Here is a 26,591-nt window from a genome sequence, read left to right as displayed (position 1 = left end):
TGATAGTCAAGAGAATTTAATCTGGAAAATGAGAAGAATACAGTTAGGATCAAACAAAGCCAAACTGAAAATACTGGATTTGGAAATAATTATAATGTAGTCACTATCAGTGAAGCTAAAATAGTATTCAGTATCAAAAAATCATTCCAAGATAAATTTACGTTATGTGGTAGTATGTCTTGCCACTCCAGAAGATCAAGCACACAGTAACTGAGATTTTTGAATATCAGACATTAAAGTATTTAGATAAGCTCTCTTACACCTGCAATGCTGACAGTAGCTAGCATGAGTGATCTGCAAGCACTCCAATCCGCTGTTCGTAGTTCTGTGCAGCAGTGGAGCTGTTGGTGGAACCGAAGAGGTTTTCTGCCATGGGGATCATCAGCAGTGGGACAGACACTTTTAGATGTTGGGTTAAGTGACAGGTAGGTGGAAGTATAATAGTAAATGTGTAAGACGATGAGTTTGTAAAACTTACAATACATGTTGATCCTCTCCATAAGAAGAGCAAGAATTTTTTAGATGGGAGTAGGGAGGTCCTGCTCAGTGTATCTCACAGACGAGGACAAGGATACGTGACATGCTTTAGGGCAGAGATGAAGTGGTAAAGGTGCTGCCTTCATCATTCAGCTCTGGTGGTCAGAAAGCCCTCGTGCTTCCAGGGAAAGAGGATGAGGAGTGTTAGAGAGCTACTAAGCAGGCTTACACCAGAGATGTCACTATGGTTAGGCGGAAGATTTTTGTGATTCCCCAGAGCTTTTCTTCCTCCTTTTCCCTGTATGCTTTGCCTGGTCTGTGCTTTGGAGAGCATAGCCAGCCTGCAGCTTCTTACAGTGACCTAGCAGCAGCTCCATCCTCCAAGCTTGACAGCAATGGAAGGCACACATGTAGTAGACGTACTATAGTAACATGGTGAACGTAGGCAGATGCATCACCTCTTTTCCATGATATATCTGCTCTTCTTGGCCGCTCTTTGAGACTTAGGCTTTCTTCCCTGTTGCACGAAGCATTGAGCATACAGAAAATCATTCCTTGGGGTCTGTGCGCTGTCCTGCTGTGTACATAAGTCACGAGCAGGAACTCACCTGTGTGCAGTTTCAGGCAGATAGATGTCTGTCCGTTCGCCTGAGGAAGGCCTCTGCTTGTACCCTGCTTTGCGTGGCTCATCCTGGAGATTTTCCCTACCATGCAGGGGTGCTGTGCATCTTTTTGTTCTTCTCCTTTTTAAAAGCTCCTTGCAGCCTGTCTAACATCTTGCTTCACCTTGGAATGAAGGGCTGGGAATAACATCTCACATCAAATAAGATCTCACATCATCATGGCGATGTTTCCAGGGGTCCTGATGTCCTTGGTATCAGAAGGGGAGAATAGGTCAAACACCTTGTGAAGGAACAGGGCTTCCTAAATCATCTAAAGAAGGGGGAAAAGTCCTAAAATACTCCAAGGGTCAGGTTCCTCCCTGACTGGTCATAATATTTCTAAAGATTGCGTTTGGTTTTTATGCAGTTCAGTGCTGCTTCCCTAACAGAACTACATACTTAATAGCATGGACTTGTTGGGGTATTTGGCATCCTCAAGCCTACTGAAGTTCTGTGGGTGTGTATTTTAAAAAGGTGGCAAGAAACCTTTTTCCTATTAAAAAAAAAAGGAGAAGAGGAATATTCATGTCAGGCCTAATCAAAAAAAGAAGGGAGTGATGCTCGAATGTATTTGTAGTCTCAGGCTCATGTGTTTTGCCATTCAGAAAATGGCAATTGAAGAAACTTAATAAAGGATTTGGAGTTGTAACTTTCAGAGCTGGTGATTTTGATTGCCCAATATATTATTACCAGTGCTTGGCAAGTTAACTTAAAACTTCTTTTCTTGCTAGAAAGAAATGCTGCTTACAGCAGCAACTTGGTCCACAACGGAGAGAACATGGCGACAGCTTAATGGGGCAGTTGTACCCTGCAGCACAAAGTTGTGGCTGACACAAGAGAGTGTATGCTATGTGAAGATATTTGGAGTTAGTGGCAGACACAAGTATTTGGAAATTTGTTTAGAACACCAGCATGAACTCATCTATTTGAGTAAAATACTCTTGAGATCTTTTATGTGCTGAAGCAGGACAATGAGTGCTTAGGAAGGGTTTTGCCTTTGCCAGAAGTTACTTGTTTTATGTTTTCTCTAACTCATTTGATGAAGCGTGTGTGCTGGGAAGAGTAGAGTCTAAGTGTGTCAGCTCCCTTTAGTAATTCCTGTGCTCTCGTGGTTCACCCAACATCATTTCTCTTTGAAGTCACTGTGAGCATCGTGAAACGTCTTTGATTAATGCATTACTTGGGAGTATAGTACTCATCCTTGTGAGCAGTGGAAATGAGGATTTACCACACTTAGCTTTGATTGTATTCTAAGCTTTTAACTGACACTAGGTTTTTGTCCTCAAAATTGTAAGTGGTTAGAGGTGCTGGGATTTCAACAACTCTTAGGATTAAAACCTTAAGATGTTCCATCCTTAACATGCAGAAATGAGGGCAGTGCCACTCCAGGCAAGCAGAGCTCTTTCTAAAACTGAGCTCATGGCCTCTGATCATCATCCCTGTGTCATATGGGTTCCAAAAAATCAAGATTTTGCTGACTGAATAATGCTCATTGTACAACTGGGATCTGATGGCTCTGATAATAACATCTTAAACGAGTAGCTAATCTGTAAGACAGAATCTTCCAATGTCTCATTTCTTCCTTTGACAAGACATTTTAAATTTACAATCAGATGCCACACATCCAATTCTGTTGAGTGTTTTCCTGAGCCTCCCTAGTACTGCGTTGATATGAGGTTGCGACAATAACGATTACCTGCAGTTCAAGGACACTTGTTATTTATGTTCTGTTCCCCCCAAATACCGAGCATCGTCTACTAGCCTGACTTACTGTTTGCAAGGATTGGCTTTCAACTCGAAGCTAAGCTATTTAATGAAGAAAGCAAAAATAAAGAATGGGGGCTTCCATTTTAAAGATAGAAAAGAAGACTTGGTGTGGACAGAACTGGAAAACTTGTATGCGATGTTACTACCGTGACCACTTGCCCGAGGAGAAAGCTTCTTGGGATAACAACGCTTTCCATGCAGGAATCAAATGAGCAGATTGCAAGCAAATACAGCGGCTTTGTATTTTTTCCTGCTTATACTCTGGGCAGAAAGCAAGTCCGTCAGTCTGTTTGAGAAGCATGAGTTAGATGTCAGCTCTCTGAAGATCTGCTTTTGAAGATCTGTTTGAAGAACTGCATTTTTTGCATTAAAATAGGTGAAGTCTGGGGCCTGGCAAATTTTGTTGAAAATGTAAATGTCCTGGTTTTTTTTTTCTGGTCTGCTTTTAAGCTTGATTCCACGGTGGTTTTTCAGATAAGGTGGTTTGCATTTCTATGAATAGCATGGCTCCATGATTTGACATCTGCTCAACCACCAGCAGCAAAGAGAACAACTGTGTGCAGATCGCCTACATTAGGTGACCCAGTTTCATAAGTGAAGTGAATGACATTCCCTTTGTTACTACAAATTCATTCCTGAAAACTTGATCTTTTTGTAATAGCACAAGAAAACCAAAATAACTTGCTTTCTAACAACTCTAATGGTAATATCTGGGAGGAGGTCTGTGCCTCATCAACGTGTTTTGAACTGTAGGAAAGTCACACCCTCTCTGCTTTAATGGTGTAAAACTAGATAAATCAGTCTTTTGAAGAACAAAGGTTTGAAAAAAAGCCCAGTATTGAATGAAACTGGACAAAAGCAGCCTGGACCCATTATCTTTTTTGACTGATTTTCAGAACCAAAAGTAGGTGTGTTTTTTTTTTCCCTAGAGCAATGCATGTAAAGCACACAGACATAGTCCTAAAATGATGTGATTAAAATCACAATACAGCGTTTGCCTTAATATTGGAAATAACTGGACCAAAAACAGTGAATCAGAGAAAGTGCTGATTAGAGGAGCAAACTAATCGAATGCTGCTTTAACAGCAATTCCCGTGAAACTATTTTGCACATTCTCAGTGTGTGAGATGCTGAACCTTGTTCTGTGTATTAGTAGAGAGGTAGCAAGTGTAGTAAGGGCTGAGGCAGGGACAGTGATTGTGGATAGATAAATAATGCCAGAAAAGAGTGCTAAAATAGCTGTCTCATAAATTTTATCACAAGGCAGGTGTCTCTGAAGTGTAGGAGCTTTCCAGGATGTGATATAGGAGAAGAAAGTCTGTGTTTGCTAAAGGCATGGCTCACTCCACGGGGAGGATTTAAAAATGATTTTTTTTTCTAATTTATTTTTTTCCTCCTCCAGGCTACAAATTCCCACACTAATGAGGTGGTGGCAGTCAAGAAAATGTCCTACAGTGGGAAGCAAACGAACGAGGTAAGGTGGTGAAGCCAATTCTGATGCAAAAGCTGGTACAACTATAATGTAAATCTGGTCAGGGGAATTAGCTGAGTATTTCATTTGACGCCAGCAGAGCAGCTTTCTAATGCTGTAGCTGTTGCTCAGTTCCATAGGAAGTATGGAGATTTATAGAGGAAAAATGTGTTTATGCAAATTTTGACAAATAGTTCAGTTTAAGGAAGTGAATGGGAATTCAGAAATAACCAACCTACAAGCATTCTGTAATAAGGGCATTAAGAGCACCTGGGCTACTGAAACCATAAACCGCAACTCTTTGAGGTGTCAAGTGAAATGTATAGCTGACCTGAAACACTTCTCAGGATCTACAGAATAGAATGGCATAGACATCACATTCAGAGTATCAGTCTCACTTCAATGGTTGCTTGTTAATTGCTCTTATTTGTTCCTGTTGTGGTGTCTTGATCCAAACAGACAACCCAAGCATATCAGGTTGACATGCAGTAGAGAACGTGGTTTTTCAGGCCAAAGGGGATGTTCGTAATTCATTTTTCCTTACTTACCTGTTGGTCTCCTGCATGTGCTGTCTATAAATGTTCCGGAGGTCTTGCAAACGTCAGTGGCCTTGTGCTGCCTTAAAGAAGGAAGCAAACAGCTCCTCTCTCTGTACCACGTGCTGTAGCTGTTGTCTGTTTGGGGGCAGGTGGGTTTGTTACTGAGTTTCAGACCACAGGCCAATTCGTTGTGCTTAGCAGTAGCAATGCTCTAAGTAAAATGTATTGCAGATAAAACGAGAAAATACATTTTTTGCTGTCCTCAAGCTAAATGTGTCTTAGAGTGATCTTACTGCAACAGGGACCCCCACAACTTCAGTACAGCTGTGCTTTTGCAACTACAGCTCTTGTCATCTTCACGTAGTAAAATTGCATTATGGCTGCTTTTCAGACTGCACTACAGTGTGTGGTGTATGAGTGTGTGTAGGGGGTGAAGCGGGGAAATGTACTCATGTCTTTTTGCTTTGTTTTTATTAGAAATGGCAGGATATCATTAAAGAAGTCAAGTTTCTACAACAGCTGAAGCACCCCAACACCATAGAGTATAAGGGCTGTTACCTGAAAGAGCATACTGCATGGGTGAGTGGCATGGTATTGGGGGTCTTTGTGTGCAGAAAACTTGTGGTATGGCAACCAGGCATCCAGTACATGCAGCAGTATTCATCCCATGCTTCCTGTAGTCCCTTTCTTCTTAAAAAAAAAAAAATTCCAGGTAATTTAAAAGAAATGGATATTTAAGATACTGGAACAGATCCCCACCTCTCTGTGGCAGGCCTCTGTATTCAAGCAAGTTAAACAATAATTATGGAACATCCTCTAGAGAATCTCCTCACAGCTTTCCAGTGCCTGAACATTCTTTGCAACAAATTAGGATGTCATTGCTGGAATTTTCTTGGAGCATTTTATTTTGTTGATTGCTGATTGCATTTCTTAAAACTTCAGGTTTTACTTCTGCTGTTTCTCAGCCATCCAAGTAGTAACTGTTTATGGAGGAGCATGTATCACATTATTTAAAAGCATGCTTTTTTCTTGCAGTTGGTTATGGAGTACTGTTTAGGATCAGCTTCTGATTTGCTAGAAGGTGAGTTCTATATAGTCTTTGATTTTCTTCTCTTCTAGTGTCCCTTCTGAGTACAGTGGGAGGCTGTTTTCTCACAAACTGGTATTTTACAGATGGTAGAGGCAGTCTGTCTACACTACTTCATTCTGTAGCTAGAATCCCAGTGTTCGTGATGCTAAGGGTAAGCTGAGATTTTCCCAGAAAGCCAGTGCTACATACAGTTGGCATGTCTGTTGTAAAAGGAGGGTACCTTTTACAACACATTCCTGTGGTTTCTGCTTTGATAGAAGCAGGCTGCCTGTTATCTGAGTATCCATAATAAAAACCTGTAGAGATCACCTTTGTCCCTGCCTTGCAGTTCATAGGAATAGTCACAGATAGCTTTATAAAACAAGAGTCTAATATCACCTGAAAACTAAAGCTGCAGCACCTACAGAGGAATGGGGAATCTAAGCTATAATTTGCAAAAACTATTACTCCTTGCGGGCTGTATATTTTTGATCTAAGAAACTCAGACAGGTGCATGCTGGTCAGATCCAGGGATCTAGGGAAGGTGCTTTGGGGCATCACTTTGTACTTAGTATTCCCCATTTTCCTGTGGTTTTGCTATGGGGAAAAAAGTGGGAAGTTTTCCTTGTTAAGGACTGAAGTTGTATTTCACATACATTTGGCAAGCTGTACTGTTGGCCCTAGCAGAACAGCAAAAAAACATGCTTAACGTGTGAAATATACACAAAGGCTGTGTGCAGACTCAAAGCTGCTACAGAAAATCAGTATGATGAAGATGGTGCTCACCTCATGGCTTGCAAAACTGGAGAGGTTCCTCCTGTTTAGAAACATTCTCAGGAAAAGATTGCACTTTTCTGACGTTTTTTCTTGATTTTTTTCCCTTAGTTCACAAGAAACCACTTCAGGAAGTGGAGATTGCTGCCATCACCCATGGTGCCTTGCAGGGGCTGGCCTACCTGCACTCTCACTGTAAGATTCATAGGTAAGGCAGAGCTCCAGGCGGCTGTATGTCCTTCCATCTTCCCCTGGCTGGAGTCTGAAAATCACTTCACTGTGTTAAGCAACTTTGGTAAAGGTTCTCCTGCCAAAGTTCCCTCTAATGGACTTGTCAGTACACCCATGCCAGAGTAGATTTATAAATAAAAGCCATTGGCTGTTAAGAAACACGTTCCTGCTGAAATACTTCAATGCAGCTATATTCCAGAGCCGAATTCTCTTCTATGTTAGCAACTGTTCTCTGCAGACCCTGGTAACAGAGTACACCTGAACGTTGGCAGAAAGCATGGACAGGAAAATACACACCCTAAATTTGTCTAGTAAAGCAGCGTGATAGACATAGACTATTTTTAAGACATTTTATTTTTTTCACATGTGAGTAAGTAAAATCAGATCAAATTTATGCATCCAGAAATCAGCTGGTGAAAGCACGACTCAAGGCTAAAACTACCTTAAGAGAAATAAGAGCACACAGAGGAGGATGTTATAACAGGCTGCTCATGGGCGCCAGCTCCTGGATCTATCTTTTGTAATGTATTCCTTTCTAGGAGTTCTGATTTTTTTTTCACTTATTTGTCAACAATGTTGCATGTTCTCATTTTGTGTTATTGTCATATTTTGGGAACTGCTGGTACTCTATGTCAGGGAGTTGCTGTGAAAAGGGTGAGAAATAGATTCGGATAATGTGAGCGAACAGTCATCAGGATGAAGCAGCTTGGGATTAATTCATGGGGTTTAAAGCCTTTCTATAGTCAACTGGCAAGCTATGGGCAGAAAAATTGTATACTTGAGGCTCAGACAATAAGGAATTTAATTATTTGTCATTTGTTAGAATAGAATAACTATTTGGGGTGTATCTGCGCAAGGTTATTTTATTAGGCTTAAGGAAAATATTAAGTTAGAATGTCAACTTATGAAATTAAAATGATTTCTGGTCAACCCTTTACATATATGCACTTATTTGTGCATAACAATACCTATTCTGAACTAACTTTACACATGTTCAGAGTGCATTAAATTTTTGTTTATAGTAAATGACTGCCTCTGTGGGCTCTACTGAGAATTAGTTTCTTCTTGGTAGTCACAAGGACTCCTTAACACGACACAACTAGTGTGCTGTACAGTCAGCAATTTCACGTGCTGAATCCCAGCTACTCCGTGTGAACTGCCCATTAATGTGCTTACTGCATATCACGAACAGAGCTGGCTATTTCTCTTTGAAACTGGGAAAAGTTTCACTCTTGCAGTGTGCTGGGCAACCACGAGGAATGTTAAGATAAATACCATGCAGGTCTTTCCTATCTGACTGGTTTTCTACCAAGGAATATTTTGCCTTTTAATTCCTGAGAGCAGAAGGCAAGGCCTCTCTCGGAACCATCAGGAGAATTCGACTTTTCTGATAGATGCTGTTTCTTATACAGGAGAGCTGAAAGATTGCCTTTTGCTAGCTACGTTGTCTAGCAGGGAGGAGAGCCGATGCGCCCGGCCGCAGGGGAGCTGTGTGTAAAATCCCTGGAGTAAAATCCCCTGCTGTGGCAAGTGACAGGAGCACTGGGGCAGGTGGAGCAATGACGGTGAGGAGGGACCAAAGCTGGCAGCTGGGACAACTTTGGTTTCCCTGCCCAAAAGCCAGGAAGGCAAAACGAGTGTGACCTGGAATGGGGGGACACCTTGTGGAGATGCGGGAAAAAGCAAGGCCCTGGTCTCATCCTGAGCTCCCTGGGCCTCCCCCTTACCACTTAGTCCCAGTGGCACTGTGTGGGATGGCAAAGGGTGAGATTATCCCATTAGACTGCAGACACGAGGTGAACTGAAGTTAGCGCAGATACCTATGCTGATGCCTGATGTGCCTGCTGGCCGTGAGGGTAGCAGTGGAGACAAAGCAGAGAGGACAGGACTTTTGCTGTCTGTGAAGTACTTCTGAGGGTTTGTTCTTGTGCACACAAGGCATCGTTTGGTACTTGTCCTCATGCAGAAGTGACAGATGCATAGACCCAAAACATGAAGGCTTATCTGAGTAGCACGTGTGCACCAAAAATGCTGTAATGTTGGGTTTGAAGCAGTGTTGTCCCAGGAGTGGGGAAGCAGAGGTTCTGAGAGTCCAGCTCTGCTACTGAAGCATTGTAGGTCTGTGCCCGTTGCTGCAGCTCTTGTTATCCCAGCATTGCCTGTCCTGTGTGCTGCCCTTTGGAGATAAAAGCATCATGCTGAGCTTCAGCGGTCTTTCAGCTGGCCTGTTCCTCTGGGCCTGCAGTGATACTCACTTTGTGCTTGGTGCACAAGTTGTTATGCTTCAGCTGTTGTATGATAATTCAGCGTATGCAGCAAATACAAGGTGGCTTTGTTGCCCCTCCCGTTTATCTAATTAGCTTGCTTTTTCACAAGGTCACAGTATGTGCGTGTTTGGCAATACCCAGTAACTTGGAATCACAGAATCATTTAGGTTAGAAAAGACCTCGATGATCATCAAGTCCAGCTTGTCTGTGTTGGACGTCTGCTACTACTGATAAGTGGTTTTGATGTTTAAGGACCTACAGCTGAACACCAGTTACGAAAAGCTTTTTTTCTTGATGTGTTTTTTATTTATAGATTTTTTTTTTTATTTGAGAAGGCAGCAAAGAGATATTCCAGACTGTATGGTATACCCAGCCTGGCTGATGGATCACTTATGTGTATTCAATATATATTGAGGGTCTGCTTTTGTGAAATTAAATAGCTAAGCTGCTGCTGTGTAAAGGCAAACCTGGCACGCCTAGTGTACAGCTTTCCCTTTGTTATTGAGGTGCTGTCTTAGGGTTTCGAGGAACTTCATTATGTTGTGATTTTTCAGCTGCAATGTATAAGGAGACCTGAATTTCTAAAAGCAATTCTCCTTTTTTAATCTGATGTGTGCAAGAAAAAAATATTTCAGGTATAACAGGCCAGAAATCCTAGGGATTAGAAGTAAATGGTACTCAGACAAATTCTTCTCTAACTTTGAATAGGCCCATTGCCAGGTTTCTTAGAAGGCATGCAAATGGAGTTAACCTTTCTCAGCATTTTATGGGCAATTAATTTGTAATTAACCCACCTACTGCTGGAATTGGGAAATGTATGGTGCCAAAGGTGTTGAAAGTGTCTTGTGCCATATGTATTGCAGTAGCTTCATTATTGTTAATTTCTGAAAGGTATGAATTATCTGAGACTTGCAGGAAGTTAAGGGACCCTAGGTCACTTGAAAGATTAAAATAACATTTTTGGTATCTGTCGCATCTTGGGTATTAGGGGGAATCTCTCCTTGATCTCAGTTTGGGACCTCAGCCTTGCAACCGTGGCCCATCTCCTTGTCCTTCATTCCCCAGCACGCTTTTTGGGTGCAGTCAGATTTCTGTTCCAAATAAGGTCAGGTATTTGATCTCTCTAGTTTTCTATAATACCAGGCTTCTAAACAACTCTCATTTTTTTAATGAATATTTAATTTGAGAACAGGTTAGCAGAGTTCTGTGTATGTGTAATTTTTTCAAAGCTGTTCTACTGTAACCAGAAGTGTGCTTTTTTTTTTTTTCTTTTAAAGGGATATTAAAGCTGGAAATATTCTTCTAACAGAACCAGGTCAAGTGAAACTAGCTGATTTTGGGTCTGCATCTATAGTCTCCCCTGCCAATTCTTTTGTGGGAACGCCTTACTGGTGAGTAAAGCATGGAGTACTTCATGGAGTACTTCAGTCTTTTTAAGACTGCTGTCTTACGTTTCCAGCATTCCACAATCTAAAAACAGTATCTGGCATAAAAACTACATTAACCAACTATATTAACAAAGCAGCGTTTTTACAATTCCCCTGTCCAGCTCTTCAGGAGACAGGTTCTTTCTCAGTGCCCATGAGTAGAGGTAGATTGTGCAGCACTTTGAAAGTTAATGTTTTGACTGCTATAATACCATTGGCTTAAAAATTATTGACATTTGCTATACGTAGTGGAACTCAGGCAAACGCATGGAGAAAGGGAAGTTTCTTAATCCGGATCCACAGACTGGAAGCCACACAGCTACTTAGATTCTGTTTTGAAGAGGCTTGCTTTAGGGGTCACTTGAGTTGCTTAGCATTCCTAATGTAGTGGGCCAGCATAGCTTTACACTCCACTTAGTTTGTGGCACACCTCCCAGGCATTTATGGGAGGTCACCTATCGCCCAACCTCTGAACAAGCCCATTTGGCAGGAAGCCTGCTTCATCTTTGAAGAACAAAACCAAATAGGCTGCATTTTTCCAGGCTGGCCCTGCTGCTCTTTCCCCCCTGCATTCATCCCTTTATCCTGGACCATCATATTTCCCTGTTCTTCCAGATTTCTCTGTTCCTTTCATAGCTACGCTCACGGGCTGCATGTATCTACTGGAAAATTCCCCTGGTGTGCCCATGGAAAAACCACCATCTCTGGTGAGAGATGGCGTCTTTAGGACTCTCCCAGTCCCTGCTGTCTGCCTGCAGGGACAATGCCTTTGAGATTAGTGTGGGTCTCCCACGTGCCAGCAAGTTTTGCTAACAGCAAAGTTGGCCTCTTATTTACTTCCCTTTCTTAATCTACCTCTTGTATAAGTTTCTAGTGCAGGCAAGCTCTGTTTTGTTTCAGCATGGCTTTACTCGGCTCCATGCTGGCCCTTGAAGTTGTGGCCCGCTGTGCTGCTGAGGATGATGAAGCCATCTCATTGTAAGCTATGTGCTGGGAGTCACCGTTTGTGTCCTCTGACCTGCGTGTTTTGTCCTGTGGTTGGTAGGATGGCACCAGAGGTGATCCTTGCTATGGACGAAGGGCAGTATGATGGAAAGGTGGACGTCTGGTCCCTTGGGATCACGTGTATTGAGTTAGGTGAGTAAATACTTTGCAGCTGATGTGAATAATGAACCCTCCCCAATAATTGCTGGGAGGTTCTAGAAAAAAAATGGAAGATTCTTATTCCTTAAAGTTTATTCTTTAAAAAGCCTGACTTGGAAAGCAGTGACAGTTGAGTTAAACCTTTAAGTGGCAAATCAAGGGCAAAGCACTAATAATGCTGCTGCACTTCTATGTTCATCTGGTGTGCAAGTTCAAGAGAGACCACATTTTGCAGGCCTGTTTTGCAAATACTGAGCCCCCTTTATTGGCTCTTCTGAACTGTCTTTTAGTTTCCAAACCAATGCTTATCCTAGAGGTTGCCAGGCTTTATTCACTGAGAAGTAGGATTTTGGTGCCTATGGAGACTGGGCTCCCTATATGACAAGTACTTTTATTCCTTGGGGACTGTGTAGAACTAAACACTTTCTGTGTCTATGTAACTGTTCAAATGTGATGCTTTAATCTGTTATGGATATCTGTGCCATGTTCTGAACATATCCTCAAAGACATGGCCAGTCTTAAGGACTGTTGTGATCTGTGCTTGGCAAACACCTACTCCATTTCCCCGTGCTCATTCAGTGTGTTAGGAAAAGCTTCAAGTTGAAAATGCCAGCTGTTTTCACAGGTAATACCCAACTTGTGAACTCAAAACAGTGTCAGAATTGTGTAAGTAATGTTCTATGTTCAAGTTGCTGCATCTTAATCAAAAGATAGTGTATATAAAAGAATTCTAAATACTTAAATTTACAGACTGATTAAATGCTGATTTTGGAAGATGTGTAATGGCCACAATGAGGTCTTTCATATGAGGAGGTGTAGTGCACCTCACCTGAATGCATGGCCAAGCGTGCATAAAACTGCAGAAATGCTTCATGAAGTGGAGTGAGACATAAGCAAGTCTCCAGTATTTCCGCTGGGGTCTAAGAAACATCTTACCTCTTCATACTTTATATGACTTGTCCCCTGCTGTTCTGCTATAGAAAGTGCTGCTATTTTTGTTTGCTCCCAGAGAAGAGGAAAGTATGGTTTGCAGTCTGTGTTTTTACAAGCTGGGTTTTGAGAAGGTTAGAGCAACTGTTATGCCAAGATGTCCTAAGAAGTTGTGTTAGAAAGGACCTGCCTTTAATTTTCAATTCTTCTTTTCAATTTGAGCAGTATTAAACTTAAAGCTTTGCCTTTGCGTGATTCTATATCTGAGCATGGGGTCAGGAGTGAAGGGGCAGATCTCTTGATGAGCACCACTTGGCTTTCGGTGAATGCTGGTGTCTTAATTTCTTGTCCAGCCAAAAGTAAGCAGTGTTTAAAGAGAAGAAAACGCAGTGGTTTGTGCATGTGTGCTGCATGTCTAGGACAAGTGATTGCTCTGATCTGACCTGACATGAACTTAAAATAAATAAATAAAGATTAAAAATAAAAAAATAAAAATCCTGGCATCGCTGTCTGCTTGGCACAACTCACATGGCAGTGAAAGCTATCATTGCTCAATTTCTGTGTAAAATCTGTTTGGGGGCTGTCAGGCAGGTGTCCTCTCAGAAGTGCAAGGACGAGGAAGAGCTTTGATAAAGAGGAGTTAAACGGACACCTGGCAAGTGAATTTGGCAACCTGTCCGACTTCCACAGGTGACTGCCAATGATAAATGAAATGGGCAGCAGCTCTTCCCTAGGTATGGATGCCATGCTGTATGTCTGAGCTCTGTTTTAGTCGGCTGCTGATGATTTTTACCATGGAGGATTAGCTGTGTAAAGTTGCAGTTGAGGTAAAATGTACTGGAAGCTTTTCCTTATAATTTGCATCCAGTTCTTTGGATTTCTTCATCCACTCTTTGAGTGAATAACAGCTTTCCTTGAGTGGTTGTCCTGGAATAACCTAGAAGATTACAATAATTGGCTTAAATGTGATGACAGCAGTAACGAGCTATTGATTTAGCAGCGATACCTTGCTCATGCTTCCATATCTTTCGCCTTTTCTTTCCAGACTGCCTTATCACACCTTTCTCTTTTCTTTCTAGCTGAAAGGAAGCCTCCACTTTTCAACATGAATGCAATGAGTGCCTTATATCACATAGCCCAGAATGATTCCCCTACGTTACAGTCAAATGAATGGTAAGAGAGCTTATTACCAGGTTTTGTGCTTTGTTTCCCCAAAAACGCTCCACAATGCTCTCTGCATGGCTAAAATCTGACAAGAAAAGTGTTTGTTGCAGTGGAGTGATTTGACTGCATTCTTGAATAATGCTCCTGTGTAGGCAGGCTCCGTTTTGACCTTCTGTCACTTTGGCTGTGCTACAATCTAAATGTGTGGAGGTGATAATTATGGGGCTGTAGATGCCGCAGGAATTAAAATATTCTTGGATACATTAAGCCAGCCTTAGCTCGGCATCAGTGAGGTTTCCAGCTGCAAAAGATCTCTGACAGAATTGTTAGCGTTATGCTACAGCTGAAATGTGAAGGAAAGGGAGAGAGGCTACAGAGGTAATTAGATTATTTTTTTTTCAGTGAGGGACTTCAAAAGTCATCAGAGCTCTGTGGCCAGTAAATACTCCCCATGCTACGAGCTCTTGTTCCAGAATCTAAGCTTTGATACAAGAATGTTTTGTTATTCTCTGGGAGCAAAGGCATTACTCCATGTCCTGCTCTTTTTACTCAAGAGTGGAGCATAGCCATCGAGTGTTGCTTAGTAGAGTCTGCAGATGGCTTGAAACAATAGCTCCTGGAGAGGTGGGAAATTCCCCCATTAGGCATTTAAGTAGCATAATTATTTCATTGCTAATCATTTTATCAAAACCACTCCACATCAATTTCCTTATTTCATCATCTTTCTTTTGTCCATTTTTCAAGATTCAAAGAAATTGCTTTCGTATCTCCACGCCTATACTCAGATCATTTTGTGCAGAATTTGCAATGCAGAGTAGAAGCAGCTTGGGAATACAGTACAAGAATCAGTATTGTTGATTGCAGGCAGTTTGTTTATAGTCACCTGTTTGCTGTCTGTGACTTTGAGAGCACAAGGAGCAAGCAAGGTGCCTTTTATGCTGCTTTTGAGATGATGAGCATCTGGAAGATTAGTTTTCTTTCAGGTTGTGATGCAAGCTCACATGAAGCCTAAAGTTTCTTTGAACCTAACCATGTACCAAGATGTGTTCCTGAGTCAGCGTTGCAAATGGTGGGAAGCATCTAGAGAGCAGGGAGTCATTTCATCAGCTAACTTAGCAAGCACATTTCTAGAGTTGCTGTGAATTTCATTGTCATCTAATTTTAAGTAGCTGAAGTAAAATTGAAAACACTGGCTGGTACACAGAGTTCTTGTTCGGCTTTCATTTTGTGGCTGGGGATAACTGCCGTGTCTTTATCCACAGCCTTTAACTGCTGAAGGAACTGGTGGGATCAGCTTACTCAGAATTTAGAAAAGTCAGTTAACTGTTGTGCCCTAGTACTTGAGAACAAATTAGTCAGGGTTTTTCTTTTGCTCTTTGCTAGTACGTTTGTGTATATTTCAGATACTAAGCTTATTTTTAATTTAAACCTCTTTTTTTTTTTTAATCTACAGGTCAGACTCCTTTAGGGGATTTGTTGATTACTGCTTACAGAAAATACCTCAGGAAAGGCCATCATCAACAGATCTATTACGGGTAAATTTTCAAATCTCTTTCAGAAATTTGGGAAAAATGTGTTTGCCTACCCCAAAGTAATTCTAGTGGTGGTGAATGAATATTTTCCCTTTTTCAAAACACTGTTGCTTTTTCTCTTGTCTGTATCAGTAGTTTTGGGGGTCTTTTTTAAAGTACCTTTGAAATTTTGAAGGAACTAATAACTGCATGTGTTCAGATGCATGTTGTTTCTGGCCACCACAGTACTGCTTCCCATGATCTGAATTTGGAATTCTCTTTATACCTGCTGGAATAGGACTGCATTCTACACAGTTTATTGGACAAGTTTCTTCTCTTGCTTGCGAGCTGAAAAATTTGCAGAAGCCTTATGCTTTTTGGTAGTGCAAGGCGGGATTCCTGTATGTCTCTAAGGTTGGGAATTGGTTGCCTTTTCTCTGCATGCACCTTTCTAAGATGTCCCATCAAACATCTTCTAAGGCTGCTAAGGCAGAAGAGTCACACTCTTTGTTTCCTGAAGAACTTTGTGGCCTTTAGGCTCAAGGTTGAAAGCGTGGTGGCCTTGCTAGAAGTGCTGGAGTATTTTAGGCTATTTAAGGTTACAGGTAAAATCAGGAAATGGTTACAATTCCCTTTATAACATGATGCTCAAGAGTCAAACTGCTGGAGAAAAGTAGAGGCAGGCTGTGTAGTAAAATGCTTATACTGCTGAGTGAGGAGTTATTTAAGGGAGCAGCCCGGCACCCTGCTCCTCGTACACCCCAGAGCTTGGCAGAGGTTACTTTTGTGCTAGAGAACTTGCATGCCCCGTGAGCCAGCAGAGAGAGTGACAGGTCCTTCAGCTGAAGGAGGGGGCTGCCAGCAGAGGGGTAGAAAGGTGTCATATTGATATATTTAATTATTTTTATTTTTCTTCCTTCAAGACAAAGCTGCACATCCCTTAACTGAAAGTATTGTCAAAGACAGACAGGTCCAAAGCTGGATCAGTTAAATCTGTGCTGCAGATGTGAATACCAAGCAGTAATTTTCTGTGTAGGGAGGCCTTAGGAGCATGCTTCTGAGCACTTTGCAGAAGAAGGAACTTTGACCAGCCTCTCTGCTACGCTGCAGTGTCAGTAGGATGCCCTGAGTTGTGACCACACTGCACTATGTGGCCTCTGAAAGAGCAGAGAAGAGATGAGGGAAGAAACCGGAGGCTACCCTAAAAATGACCTCTTTGGGGCATTTGCATGATTTTGTGTAAAGTACTGTAACTGCTAACTTCCCAATTGTGCCTTAATTTTTCTGTTTATCTTCTCGAGTAGAGAAAAATGTTATTTTTCTGTTGTGCAACAGGCAATATTTGCTACCAAGCTTATATACAATTTCGGTGAAGATTTAAGGCTTGTATTTAGCTACAGATCTTCTCTGTGGAAGCAATAGAAAATCTGAAAAGCCATTTTAATTGCTACTCAAACTCAAGACTTAACCAGTCTTCATAAGATGCACAGGCAATAACAAATCTGTTGCAGAGCTGGAAGTACTTTGAGAATTATACTCCACGTGATGAGAGGATTAGGCTCTTAATGAAGTTTTACAGATAGTCACCGATTAGTTAAAGAAACGGGTATTAGGGATGGAAAGAGCCTGAGTGACCTAGGTTATGCCCTGGCCAGGCTGGCATTGCTGTGGGTTGCTCTGAGCTGTCCTGTCTCGTTTTTTTTCAGCGTGATGCAGATGGAGTTCAGGAAGGTTATCACAAACTTTTTTTTTCCTGGTAATGTCAGCGTGATTAATTCCAATCTGTTCATACCTTTCAAATCTGTTCACAATCATAGAACGGTTTGAGTTGGAAGGAACCTGAAAGACCATTAAATCCACCCCCCTGCCATGTCAGGGATACCTCCCACCAGACCAGGATGCCCCAAGCCCCATCCAGCCTGGCCTTGAGCACCTCCAGGGATGGGGATCTTTCTGCCTGCTCTCAGTTCAGCTCTTTCCTTTTTGCTCTAGTCTTGTAAGTCATTCCTTTGTGCCTGTCTGATCCTGGTTTGGGGTTAATTTCTGTCCAAAGTTCTGCTGGCTGGACAGGCGTTTTTGGCTAATGTGCTATCTCAGTGTGTTACGCCAGGAGTGGTTACATAGGCTGTGCCTGGCACTGCTACGGCAGTGGGGTTTGGGCTGCTTCATTCTTCTGGCTGCTGTCTTGTTCAGAGGTCTTGAGAAATTTACTGGTTAGTGCCGCCTGTAGATTATTACTTAGTGAGCGAACTCTGCATCTATTTTCATTGTGTATTTTCAGCCATTACATTTTTCAGCTTCTCTAGTCATGCAATGTTGTATTTCTATCTGTTTCTGATCCCATTTTCCAATCATTTTTTTGTCCTACATGGGCTTTGAGGAATTGCTCTCGATTAATTAACGCCTTCTAATGTTTACTCCTTTTCTATATTCGTGCATCATGCTTAGAAGTTAAAAGTAGCACTAACAGAATAGGCCTGGGTTAACTTATCAACTACCAGAAAGTTGTTTATATCCCTTCAGTAGTTTCCATACTGAACCCAATTAATTAGAGCTAGGTTTGGAAATAACTATCATTTTGGAAAGTGCCTCGTGTAGCTTCATAATAGGCATGAGCATGTAGGAGGGGGACCCGTGCTGGGGCTGATGTGTCCTGAGTTTGACAGAGCCTTGTCAGCGAACCCTAAATCAGTTCCATTTTCAAGTCATCAGCGTTCAGTTTACCTGAGAAGTACAGGAACTGTTTATAATTCCCAGGGCTTTGTCTTTGGAAAATTCAAGAGCAGCTTTTCTTTAGAAAGTAGGGATGTGTGAAATCCTGTCCAGCCCCTTCTCCATCAGGCTTTTTTTTATTTTATTTTTCATTTTTAAGTATCTCCTTTCTATAAAATTGATTAGTGGCCCTGCTATTCCTCTGGTTGCCGTACATAGCTGCTGGTGAGAATTGCATGGCATGCTGCTGTTTCACACCAGGTAAACAGGACTCGGTTTTTCCTTAAATATTTGAGCAGAGGAATTGTTAGCTCCGTAGGGTGTTTTGCTTAATTTCCACAGTAGGTTAGATTGCTGCTCTGTGTCTACCTGCCAGCCTTTTCATGCTGATTTCTGTTCTAAGGCTACCATTCAGCCTTTGTTTTATGGCTTCTCTTGTTGCTTTTTCAGCTCCGTAAAATGCGTTCTCATGGATGTTTCTGAATCTCTTGGTTCTTGAAGTGAGAAATCGAAATCATGCACTCTTTACTGAATAGCTGGCTTTGCACTTGCTTCTGTCTTTGCTTTAAGCCTGGACCATATAGAATATTTAACCCTCATGCCTTCACTTTCCAGGTAAAGGCTGACAAACGAGCTTGTTTTTACTTTCTCTTCAGCGCCCGGTATATTTTTCCTGTGATCCATTTGTGCTGTGGCACATAACCAGCGTTTTGTTCTCCAGTTCTGCTTGCAGCACCCCGACAATCCTTTGACCAGCTAATAGGTTTATGTTGTGGGTTTCAGAATGATTCATTCATGTGGATTGGCAGTCTTTCTGCTCTCTAGGAATAGTGTAAGTTCATTGAAGGATATGATTTCAGGAGTACCTTAGGTTGGAGTCTGCACAAACAATTGGAGCTGAGATGTCATTCTTAAATTATGTATATTCAGTCTTTTTGTTTGGTTTTAGACTTTCAGAGCAGTACCCCAGATGTTCCCTCCTGCAGGAAACATCTCCTCCCTAAAGCTTGTCAGATTATAAGATTCAAGATCTTTTTTCTTTTAGGGTTTTTTTATACTTGCGTATAGTAAACAGGAATAGAGAGAAATTTTTGTGGCCACATTTTCTTAAAGGGAACTGAATTTTAGGAGGTGTTTTAGAATGTATTCAATTTCAGTTTACTGTCTTGGATGAAAACATACCAAACCTATCTCAATAATATTTTCACTTTCAAAATTAAATTACAAAATTCTCTTTAAAGACTTTTTTCTTATTTTTCTCAGCTTGTATGATATTCCCAGGAGACTTGGTTCTGTTGGTTACTCTTCCAGCCAACTTACTGTTTGCCTTTAGGTTAACCACTTCTTTTTGAGTCTGTTTTTTTCTTACAATTTGAAGAAAGTATACAAATTAAGTCCTATCAGCTATCATTTCTTACCAGTTTTTGCAGTACCTAGCAGAGCAGTGACTACATCTTATAAATGTAGTTCAGTTATTTCATGCAGATAAGCATTTAGAATCGTGTTCTTGTTATACAAGACTTTCGTTTATGTTCTTATGCATCTGCCTTATAGTTTCCATGTGGTCCCATTCTAATATTTGAGGAGCTTAAATATGAAGCACATAGCTTGTCACTTAATGAAAGGAGTATTTGCAGTGTTAAAGAATATGCATAAACAAGTATACACTGGATAGGTAGGATGGAGTTAAGTTCAGGATCATTGTTCCAAGTGCGTTACTGCTTTCTAAAAATTACCTATTATCTACAATGAGATAAAAATTGTTACCTTTTTTCTAATCATAAATAAGCTGCAGGTTGTTTGCCACTGTTTACAGAGAAATAAATGGTGGAGATCTGAAAGGAGCAGAAATGAATCATTTTGCTTCTGCGGGAAATAACATGTAGTATTTTTAGTTATAATTCAAAAGTAAACACCATCGCTGCTAGCAAAGAAATGGATACCGAAGTGACTAGCTTTCTCCCTTAACAAAACTGAAATGCACAATAGTTTGAATTCAATTAAAAACAAGAAATAAGCCTGCGGCATGATTCTTCCTGTGCTTATTTAGAAATCATTAAAAGATGATCTTGTCAACTTTCTTGCGCACAAGACTTGTGTTTTAAGAAAGGCTGGGTCTGTTGTGTCTGTTACTACAGCTACAGGTGGCTGTATTAGTGCTTGAGTTTGAGGGGTGCCACCAGATCCAGGGGAGAGATGCGTTTCCCCGAGTTCACCAGCTGTGGCCAGAAAGACCAGGCAGGCAGATGTGATCCTCCTGAGACCTTTGCAGCTGGGGTCCAACCGTTGAGCTCCCTAACAAAAGGCCATCCTGGCATTTGCAGTGCAGGGTAGAAAACTTTATTTCCTATTCCTGTCTTTCATTGTTCACATTTCTAGAAACACACGGATGATGTTTGTGCTTTAAAGCTATCTCCTATGGTGTATATTAAGCAGCGTACCCGAACGCAGTGATCCCATACAGAATATTGGCAAGTGTATGCTCAGACTGTTTACGTACTCAGAGGTTGAATCAGAAAGCTGCAGGGTTTTCAGACTCCATCACCAGTTGTACAGCACAGGAGGACGTGGCTGATAAGTCAGAGCAGAGCATTTCATCACGTACTTAATTTCCCCTGAACAACTTACTGTTAAGTCTGTACTTAAAACCTGTGCTTCTTGTACATCCTTAGGGGTTGGTAAGAACTGTGTTTTTTTTTTTCTTAAACTCTTTTCTTAAACTCTTTGATAATAAACAAGCCTTCAGTCTTCTTACTGGTTTGCAGTTGGAATAGGTCAGATGCAGGGTAAATCTTTGCATGAAGCTTAGGCAGGTAATCTTCCATAATCAGGATTGATTAATCTTCATCCTTTATGCATTTTGTTCATTTTTAAGTCCTGTGCATTTGCAGGGTTTAAAGTGGCAGTGTCTTGTTCCTTGTACACTTAAAGTGAAGGGGCTTGGGAAGGAACAAATCAGCTTTGATGCTCGGAGAGCCCAGAAAACCTGACCTCGGTCCAAAAAGTGGATCAGGGAGACGGGGTAGAGAGCTTTCAAAGGACCTCTCTGCCCACCACCCTGCTTCCCCTGCCACTGCTGTGTACGTGCACATGAGTTTCAAGTTGCAGAGTGATTTTTGCTCCTTTCTCTGTACTCTGCGTTTGATTGTGTTCTGTGCTGAAGCAGTTCCTCTGACTTCCCAACAAAGTGCTTTGCAGCCTACGCTTCAAAACTCAAAGGGCATAGCATGATCCGTTTGGTTGTTTGATACGGTGATGAGTACGGTACGGGTAATCAGTGCTGAGCGTGCTGGAGTCTTTCATAACAGGTATTACTAACTGCTGAATGTGAACTGGTGTCTCATGCCCCTCTTGGGAGGGAGAAGTCCCTGTGCCCCTGTTTTCACATCAAACATACTAGTGTCATGTCTGAGACGGTGTGTTTTATTTCCCTGATTATAGCATGATTTTGTTCGCCGAGACCGACCACCAAGGGTACTAATAGACCTCATACAAAGGACAAAAGATGCAGTACGTGAACTGGATAACCTTCAGTACCGGAAAATGAAGAAAATCCTTTTCCAAGAGACACGGAATGGCCCGCTAACCGAGTCTCAAGAGGAGGAGGAGGTACTTCTATTTTGTTACCCCATTTGCACTGTTCTAAATCATCTTAGGCCAAGTGAGATGTTCCTGTCCTTAAGGGGCAGAACAAGCACAGCCAGATATGGATGCAGTCCATGTTGTTGGAATATCATCTGAACCAGCAGAGACAGGTGGGATAATGAGCATTAGCAGCCATTACTCAGTGTTAGATGTGCATTTATTGGCAACTTTAAAACTTTGTTTTTTCAAATGGTTGCCTTTCTTCTGAAAGCTTTAGGGAAGAAACTCATTTGAAGGGAGATTCTCTATGACGAAAAATAACTCGGATCCTGTATAAAGGAGGGCCTATTGATGGTCCAAGGTTTCCAGTCCTACAAGCACAACCAAGACCAGTTGATTAATGCTAATATTTTTTTGAAATTAACATAGGCCCATTACTTTATAGTATAGTTACCGTGAGCTGAAAAGCAAATCACCAAATTAGTAAGACTTGTTTTTTTAATTTTTAATCTTTTTTGCTTTTGTATTAAAGATATAAAACTCAGCTGCAATTTAAATCTTGTAATAAACAACCCACTTAATCAGGGTATGATAATTGACGCTAACTGTGGTTCAGAGAAGAAAAACAGTCATTTTTCAATTGATGAGATTAGATGGAAATTTATGTCGTTTGGTGCGGGCACATTAGATAAATAAATCGATGCCTGGTTCTCAACCACAAAAAATCACAGACAAGTTGATGTTTTTATTCCTTTTTGCTGCACTACAGCAAGATCACATGCAGTGAGATGCCCAAGTTTAGTCTATGTTTGGGGACTTGGCTTTGAGGCTTGTGTATGTCAGATACTCTTTTAAGTCTAGGCTAGAGCATTGGTTTAAGAGATGGGCAAGTTTGGATGTCAGGAGAGCACACAGCAAGAACAGACTGGTGCTTAATACTGCCCTTCACTGTGGGGAAGATGCACGAAAGCAGCAAGAACAGCAACCACTGTGGTTTAAGCTACGAAGCGCTGCTGTTCTGACCCTCCAGCTAGGCAACTTTAAATCTTTAGGTTATTTATCTGGGGGAGGGAGAGCGGGGGCGTCAGATTTTTGCACTGAAAACTTCAAGCTATGTCCACCTATGTATGACAAACTGCCGGGAGAGTGACAGAACCGGAAGCACAAGGAAGTGAGCTTCCCACTTGACGATTCAGCAGATCCAAGCTCAACAGCCAAGGTGTGGTAGCAGTTGACTCTGAGATGCATCTTCCTCTGTTCTTCCTGTCCCCACCCCTAAAAAGGGGGAAAAAGTGTGTCTCCAGGAATTAACACTAATGAAGCTCACACTCTGCACGTGCACAGCATGCCCTGCACTGGGATTTACCCCTGAGCTTGCGTACTACAAAAAGAGGTTGTATTGCTCGTGTGTACATTGCTTACTTGATGGTGAAAGTTAAACACAGCACTCGCTTCAGTCACTAATGGTTAACAGAAGCTGTAAATGCCACAAGCCAGTTTCTCTTTCTACCTTAGTGTAAGGGACGTTACAAATCCTTATTTTTAACACTAAAAATAACACTAATGCTTTCCTCAGAGCTCTTGAAAGGAACTAAAGGTCATTTGGAAAGTATTTAAGCCAGGAAGTCAACATTGAGGTTGCATATGCAATCTCTTCTCTGCCCTTTTGTGCATATGTATTTATTAGTTACATAGTCACATTCTCATCTCAGATGCCTGATTACGTTATTTCTTCTGCAACTTTATATAAGCATCCTGGAAATGTTTTCGTTCTCCTGTGTATACGTTCTCTGTAAAATAGTATTCTTTTGTATTTTGGAATTTAAGTGCTTTTACACAGGCTCTGAATGATCTGCTAATTGCTTAAAAATAATCAGACAATCAAATACGTATCTGTCAAGTCTGTCAAGTTTATCTTTCTTTCAGTTTCCAACCAAATGAGTATCCTGTTAATTGATTTGAAATGTAATTCTCCCCAAGCTCACTTCGGAGGCCAGGAGGAACTGGGTGCAGTAGCAACCATTCATTTTGGTGAACCAAGGCTATTTCGGAGCAGGAGCTGAAGGCTGTTCAGAGCTCTCAGTCCTCACTGAACTCACTGCAAGCATCTTCAGTCCCATTAGTTTATTACTGGGGACTCCGTACGTTCTCAAGTCAGTCCAGATTAAGCTCATACTCAGGGATTACTGAGCTGATATGAGTATACGAGCAAAAGAAAAAAAAGATGCTAACTTCTGGTATTTGTCTGTAGAAGAAAAACATGTCCTTTGCGAGGAACAATTATTTAGGTATGTCTAAGCAGATTACAATAACTTTAATCGCTGTAATAATGCAGGCTCTTCTGAGTCAGCTGTTTAAAGGTGAATGAAGATTACATAAGAATTTAGCTTGGCTGAAAACACAAAGATAGTATGTTGTTTTTAGCTTGAAAGAATGTCACTGCTGACTGCTTGGGACATGGAGGTTAAAACCTCTGCACCCATGATGTACCTGAGATAACAGAATCATGAACGAACGGCTTCATCATTTTGCATTTCTTCTGACCCACAAAATGTGTTGCAGCATATACAAACTTGGAACATCACTTTAATACAAACTTCAGAGATTGTTCCTATCTTATTTATGAGACTCCTTTCACCACCAATCCAGTATTCCTGGATGCCTCCTATTCAATCCAGAGTCGTGCCCAGACTTACTGCTATGTGCAAAAAACTGTCCTGACGTCTGATTTATGAGGATTGCAGGGGAGGAGGCAAAAGCTCACTGCCCCCTATAGAGTGCTGCATAATCTAGGCAGCCTTGAGAAACGTAGTTGCCGAAATACTGAGCAAAACCCCTTTAACTCTGCAAAGTTGCCTTTAAAGCAAACCTCGGGCACCGCAGTCACCCGTTGGGTAGGTGACCTCCTGCGGTACCTGTAACCCATGCCCCTTGTTTTATAGGACAGTGAGCATGGATCAAACCTGAGTAGGAAGATGGACAGTCTGGGCAGCAACCACTCCATCCCGAGCATGTCCGTGAGCACAGGCAGTCAGAGCAGCAGTGTGAGCAGCATGCAGGAGGTCCTGGATGAGAGCAGCCCTGAACTGGTCATGATGCATAGTGACGAGAGCACAATTAATTCCACTTCCTCCGTTGTTCATAAGAAGGTATGTCCTCTGGTGCTCTCCAAAGCTTCCTGCCCTCCCTGCTGTCGCTCGTGCTGTGTAGGGCCCAGCGAACAGTGTGCTGTGGTCTTGTGCTGAGCCATTTGCTGAGAGCAGGAGCTGGTGATGGGCTTGCCAGAGTCAAGTTCTGTGTTTTTTTAATTTTAACAGCTGAGCTGCGTTCAGATAATCTCTGAAAATACAAAGAGATGGCTAAGGAAGGGTAGCACTGTCCGTGTGTAGGCAGGGCCCACACAGACTTACTGCATGCCTCCTTACCTGCCCCGCATGTGCACTCCTTCACCTATGCTCGTATCTTCAGTCTTTGTTTCCTTGTGAATGAGTGTGCTGTACTGCGTAGCACGGTGACAAGTGGTCACAGCAAAGCTAACTGTTTACCAGTCACAGTGTATGATTAAAATCTGCTTGCACTTGGATTTCCCTCATGAGAAGTGGAAGTGTGCAGAACTTTGGACCCTTCCCACGAGGTACGTTTCCAGTTAAATACTACTCACTGCTGCTCTGCTCTTTTGCTGCATGCTGTGATCTGTTGCCTTTTTGTTTTCTTGGTGTTAGATAGCAAACTGAAGTTGCTTACCTCTAAGTCAGCATCTAATCTGTAGGATTGTTTGAGTGAAATAGTTTTGGCTTGGCCTTAGCAGTGTCATTTGCTAGTGGGCAGTAAAGCGTAGGCTTTGTGTGATTGCATTTGCAAAGAGCTTCAATGTGTACATGTGCTTTTTGCCAGAAGAGCTAAAACGTTACAGCAGCAATAAAAGTATGAGTTTCACATTTGTGGGTTGCAACAAATCCTGTTTTTAACTAACTAAACATTTGTAAGCATTTTTTTTCTCCTGAAATACACTATTTATGCAACTGAATATTGAAGCGTTTATAAAAGGGACCTCTCAAGTAATTTCGTCTCCAACAAAAGATTGTCTTACATATTTAAAGATATGGGAAGATAAGATGCATATATTTCAGTGGGTTACGTTTTTGTCAAATATGTTTTCAATAACACCTTTAGAGAGAGACCTTTTTGGAAAAAAATAAGTACAAAAGGCCAGTCCAAGGAACCATCGGAATGAAGAGCAGCGTGACTGATCTTACATTCTGGGTGATTATAGTTGGAGCTTGTTTCTCATGTTGTGTAGGTTTCAAGAATGTGTATTTTGATTTCACATTGCCAGGTAGTTATATTTATGTATGCATTAAAATAGAAGTTGGAGAGATTGATTTACGCAATAGTACATTATAATATTACTGATGGATCGGTGTCATTACAGTTGATGAAGACAAAATGTGAGCCAATCCTGCCAGACCTAAATTGCATTTGTGAAAGAAGTAGAGTTCCTGCTTGCATTAAGAATACTGTTTCACTTTGTACTGATTGTATGGCACTTGCAAAGTACAAATACAGGAAGACTTCTGAGGTTATGAATTCAATCCTCTTAGAATGGTAATAACTGCTGTGTTCTGTAAGATGAAGACATTCAGCTGAGAACAATGCTCAATTCAGTTAGGCTCCTTTTAAAAACTTCCTAACTCACGGTTTATGTATGGTGTCATATTTAAGTTATGGACAGAAGGAAGTGTTAGCTGCCTCTGTTTACAGGTACCTGTGGGCAGGGAGCATACACTCTCATAGTCCTGTGGTTGCACACTATATATGAGACAACACTTGTACTGTGAAAAAGCATAATTATGACACCACAT

General features: G+C 41.5%; 1 protein-coding gene across 15 annotated transcripts in view; it reads left to right on the top strand.

Moving 5' to 3' along the window:
- The window catches only part of TAOK3 (TAO kinase 3), an 82,515-nt gene that overhangs the window by 36,287 nt on the left and 19,637 nt on the right, over positions 1-26,591 (top strand). For 9 of the 15 annotated variants that reach the window (XM_040577202.1, XM_040577205.1, XM_040577201.1 and 6 more), the window contains 10 exons: positions 4,309-4,380; positions 5,394-5,495; positions 5,952-5,997; positions 6,871-6,967; positions 10,535-10,648; positions 11,730-11,821; positions 13,837-13,930; positions 15,375-15,456; positions 21,586-21,753; positions 24,672-24,878. In XM_040577202.1, coding sequence (XP_040433136.1) covers positions 4,309-4,380; positions 5,394-5,495; positions 5,952-5,997; positions 6,871-6,967; positions 10,535-10,648; positions 11,730-11,821; positions 13,837-13,930; positions 15,375-15,456; positions 21,586-21,753; positions 24,672-24,878 — 1,074 coding nt within the window. The remainder of the gene's footprint in view (positions 1-4,308; positions 4,381-5,393; positions 5,496-5,951; positions 5,998-6,870; positions 6,968-10,534; positions 10,649-11,729; positions 11,822-13,836; positions 13,931-15,374; positions 15,457-21,585; positions 21,754-24,671; positions 24,879-26,591) is intronic. The other 6 variants (XM_040577211.1, XM_040577212.1, XM_040577216.1 and 3 more) reach the window with 1 other exon arrangement.

This window comes from Cygnus olor, chromosome 17, assembly GCF_009769625.2.
Source record: "Cygnus olor isolate bCygOlo1 chromosome 17, bCygOlo1.pri.v2, whole genome shotgun sequence".
Lineage (NCBI taxonomy): Eukaryota > Metazoa > Chordata > Aves > Anseriformes > Anatidae > Cygnus > Cygnus olor.
This window is presented reverse-complemented; position numbering and strand designations above follow the sequence as displayed.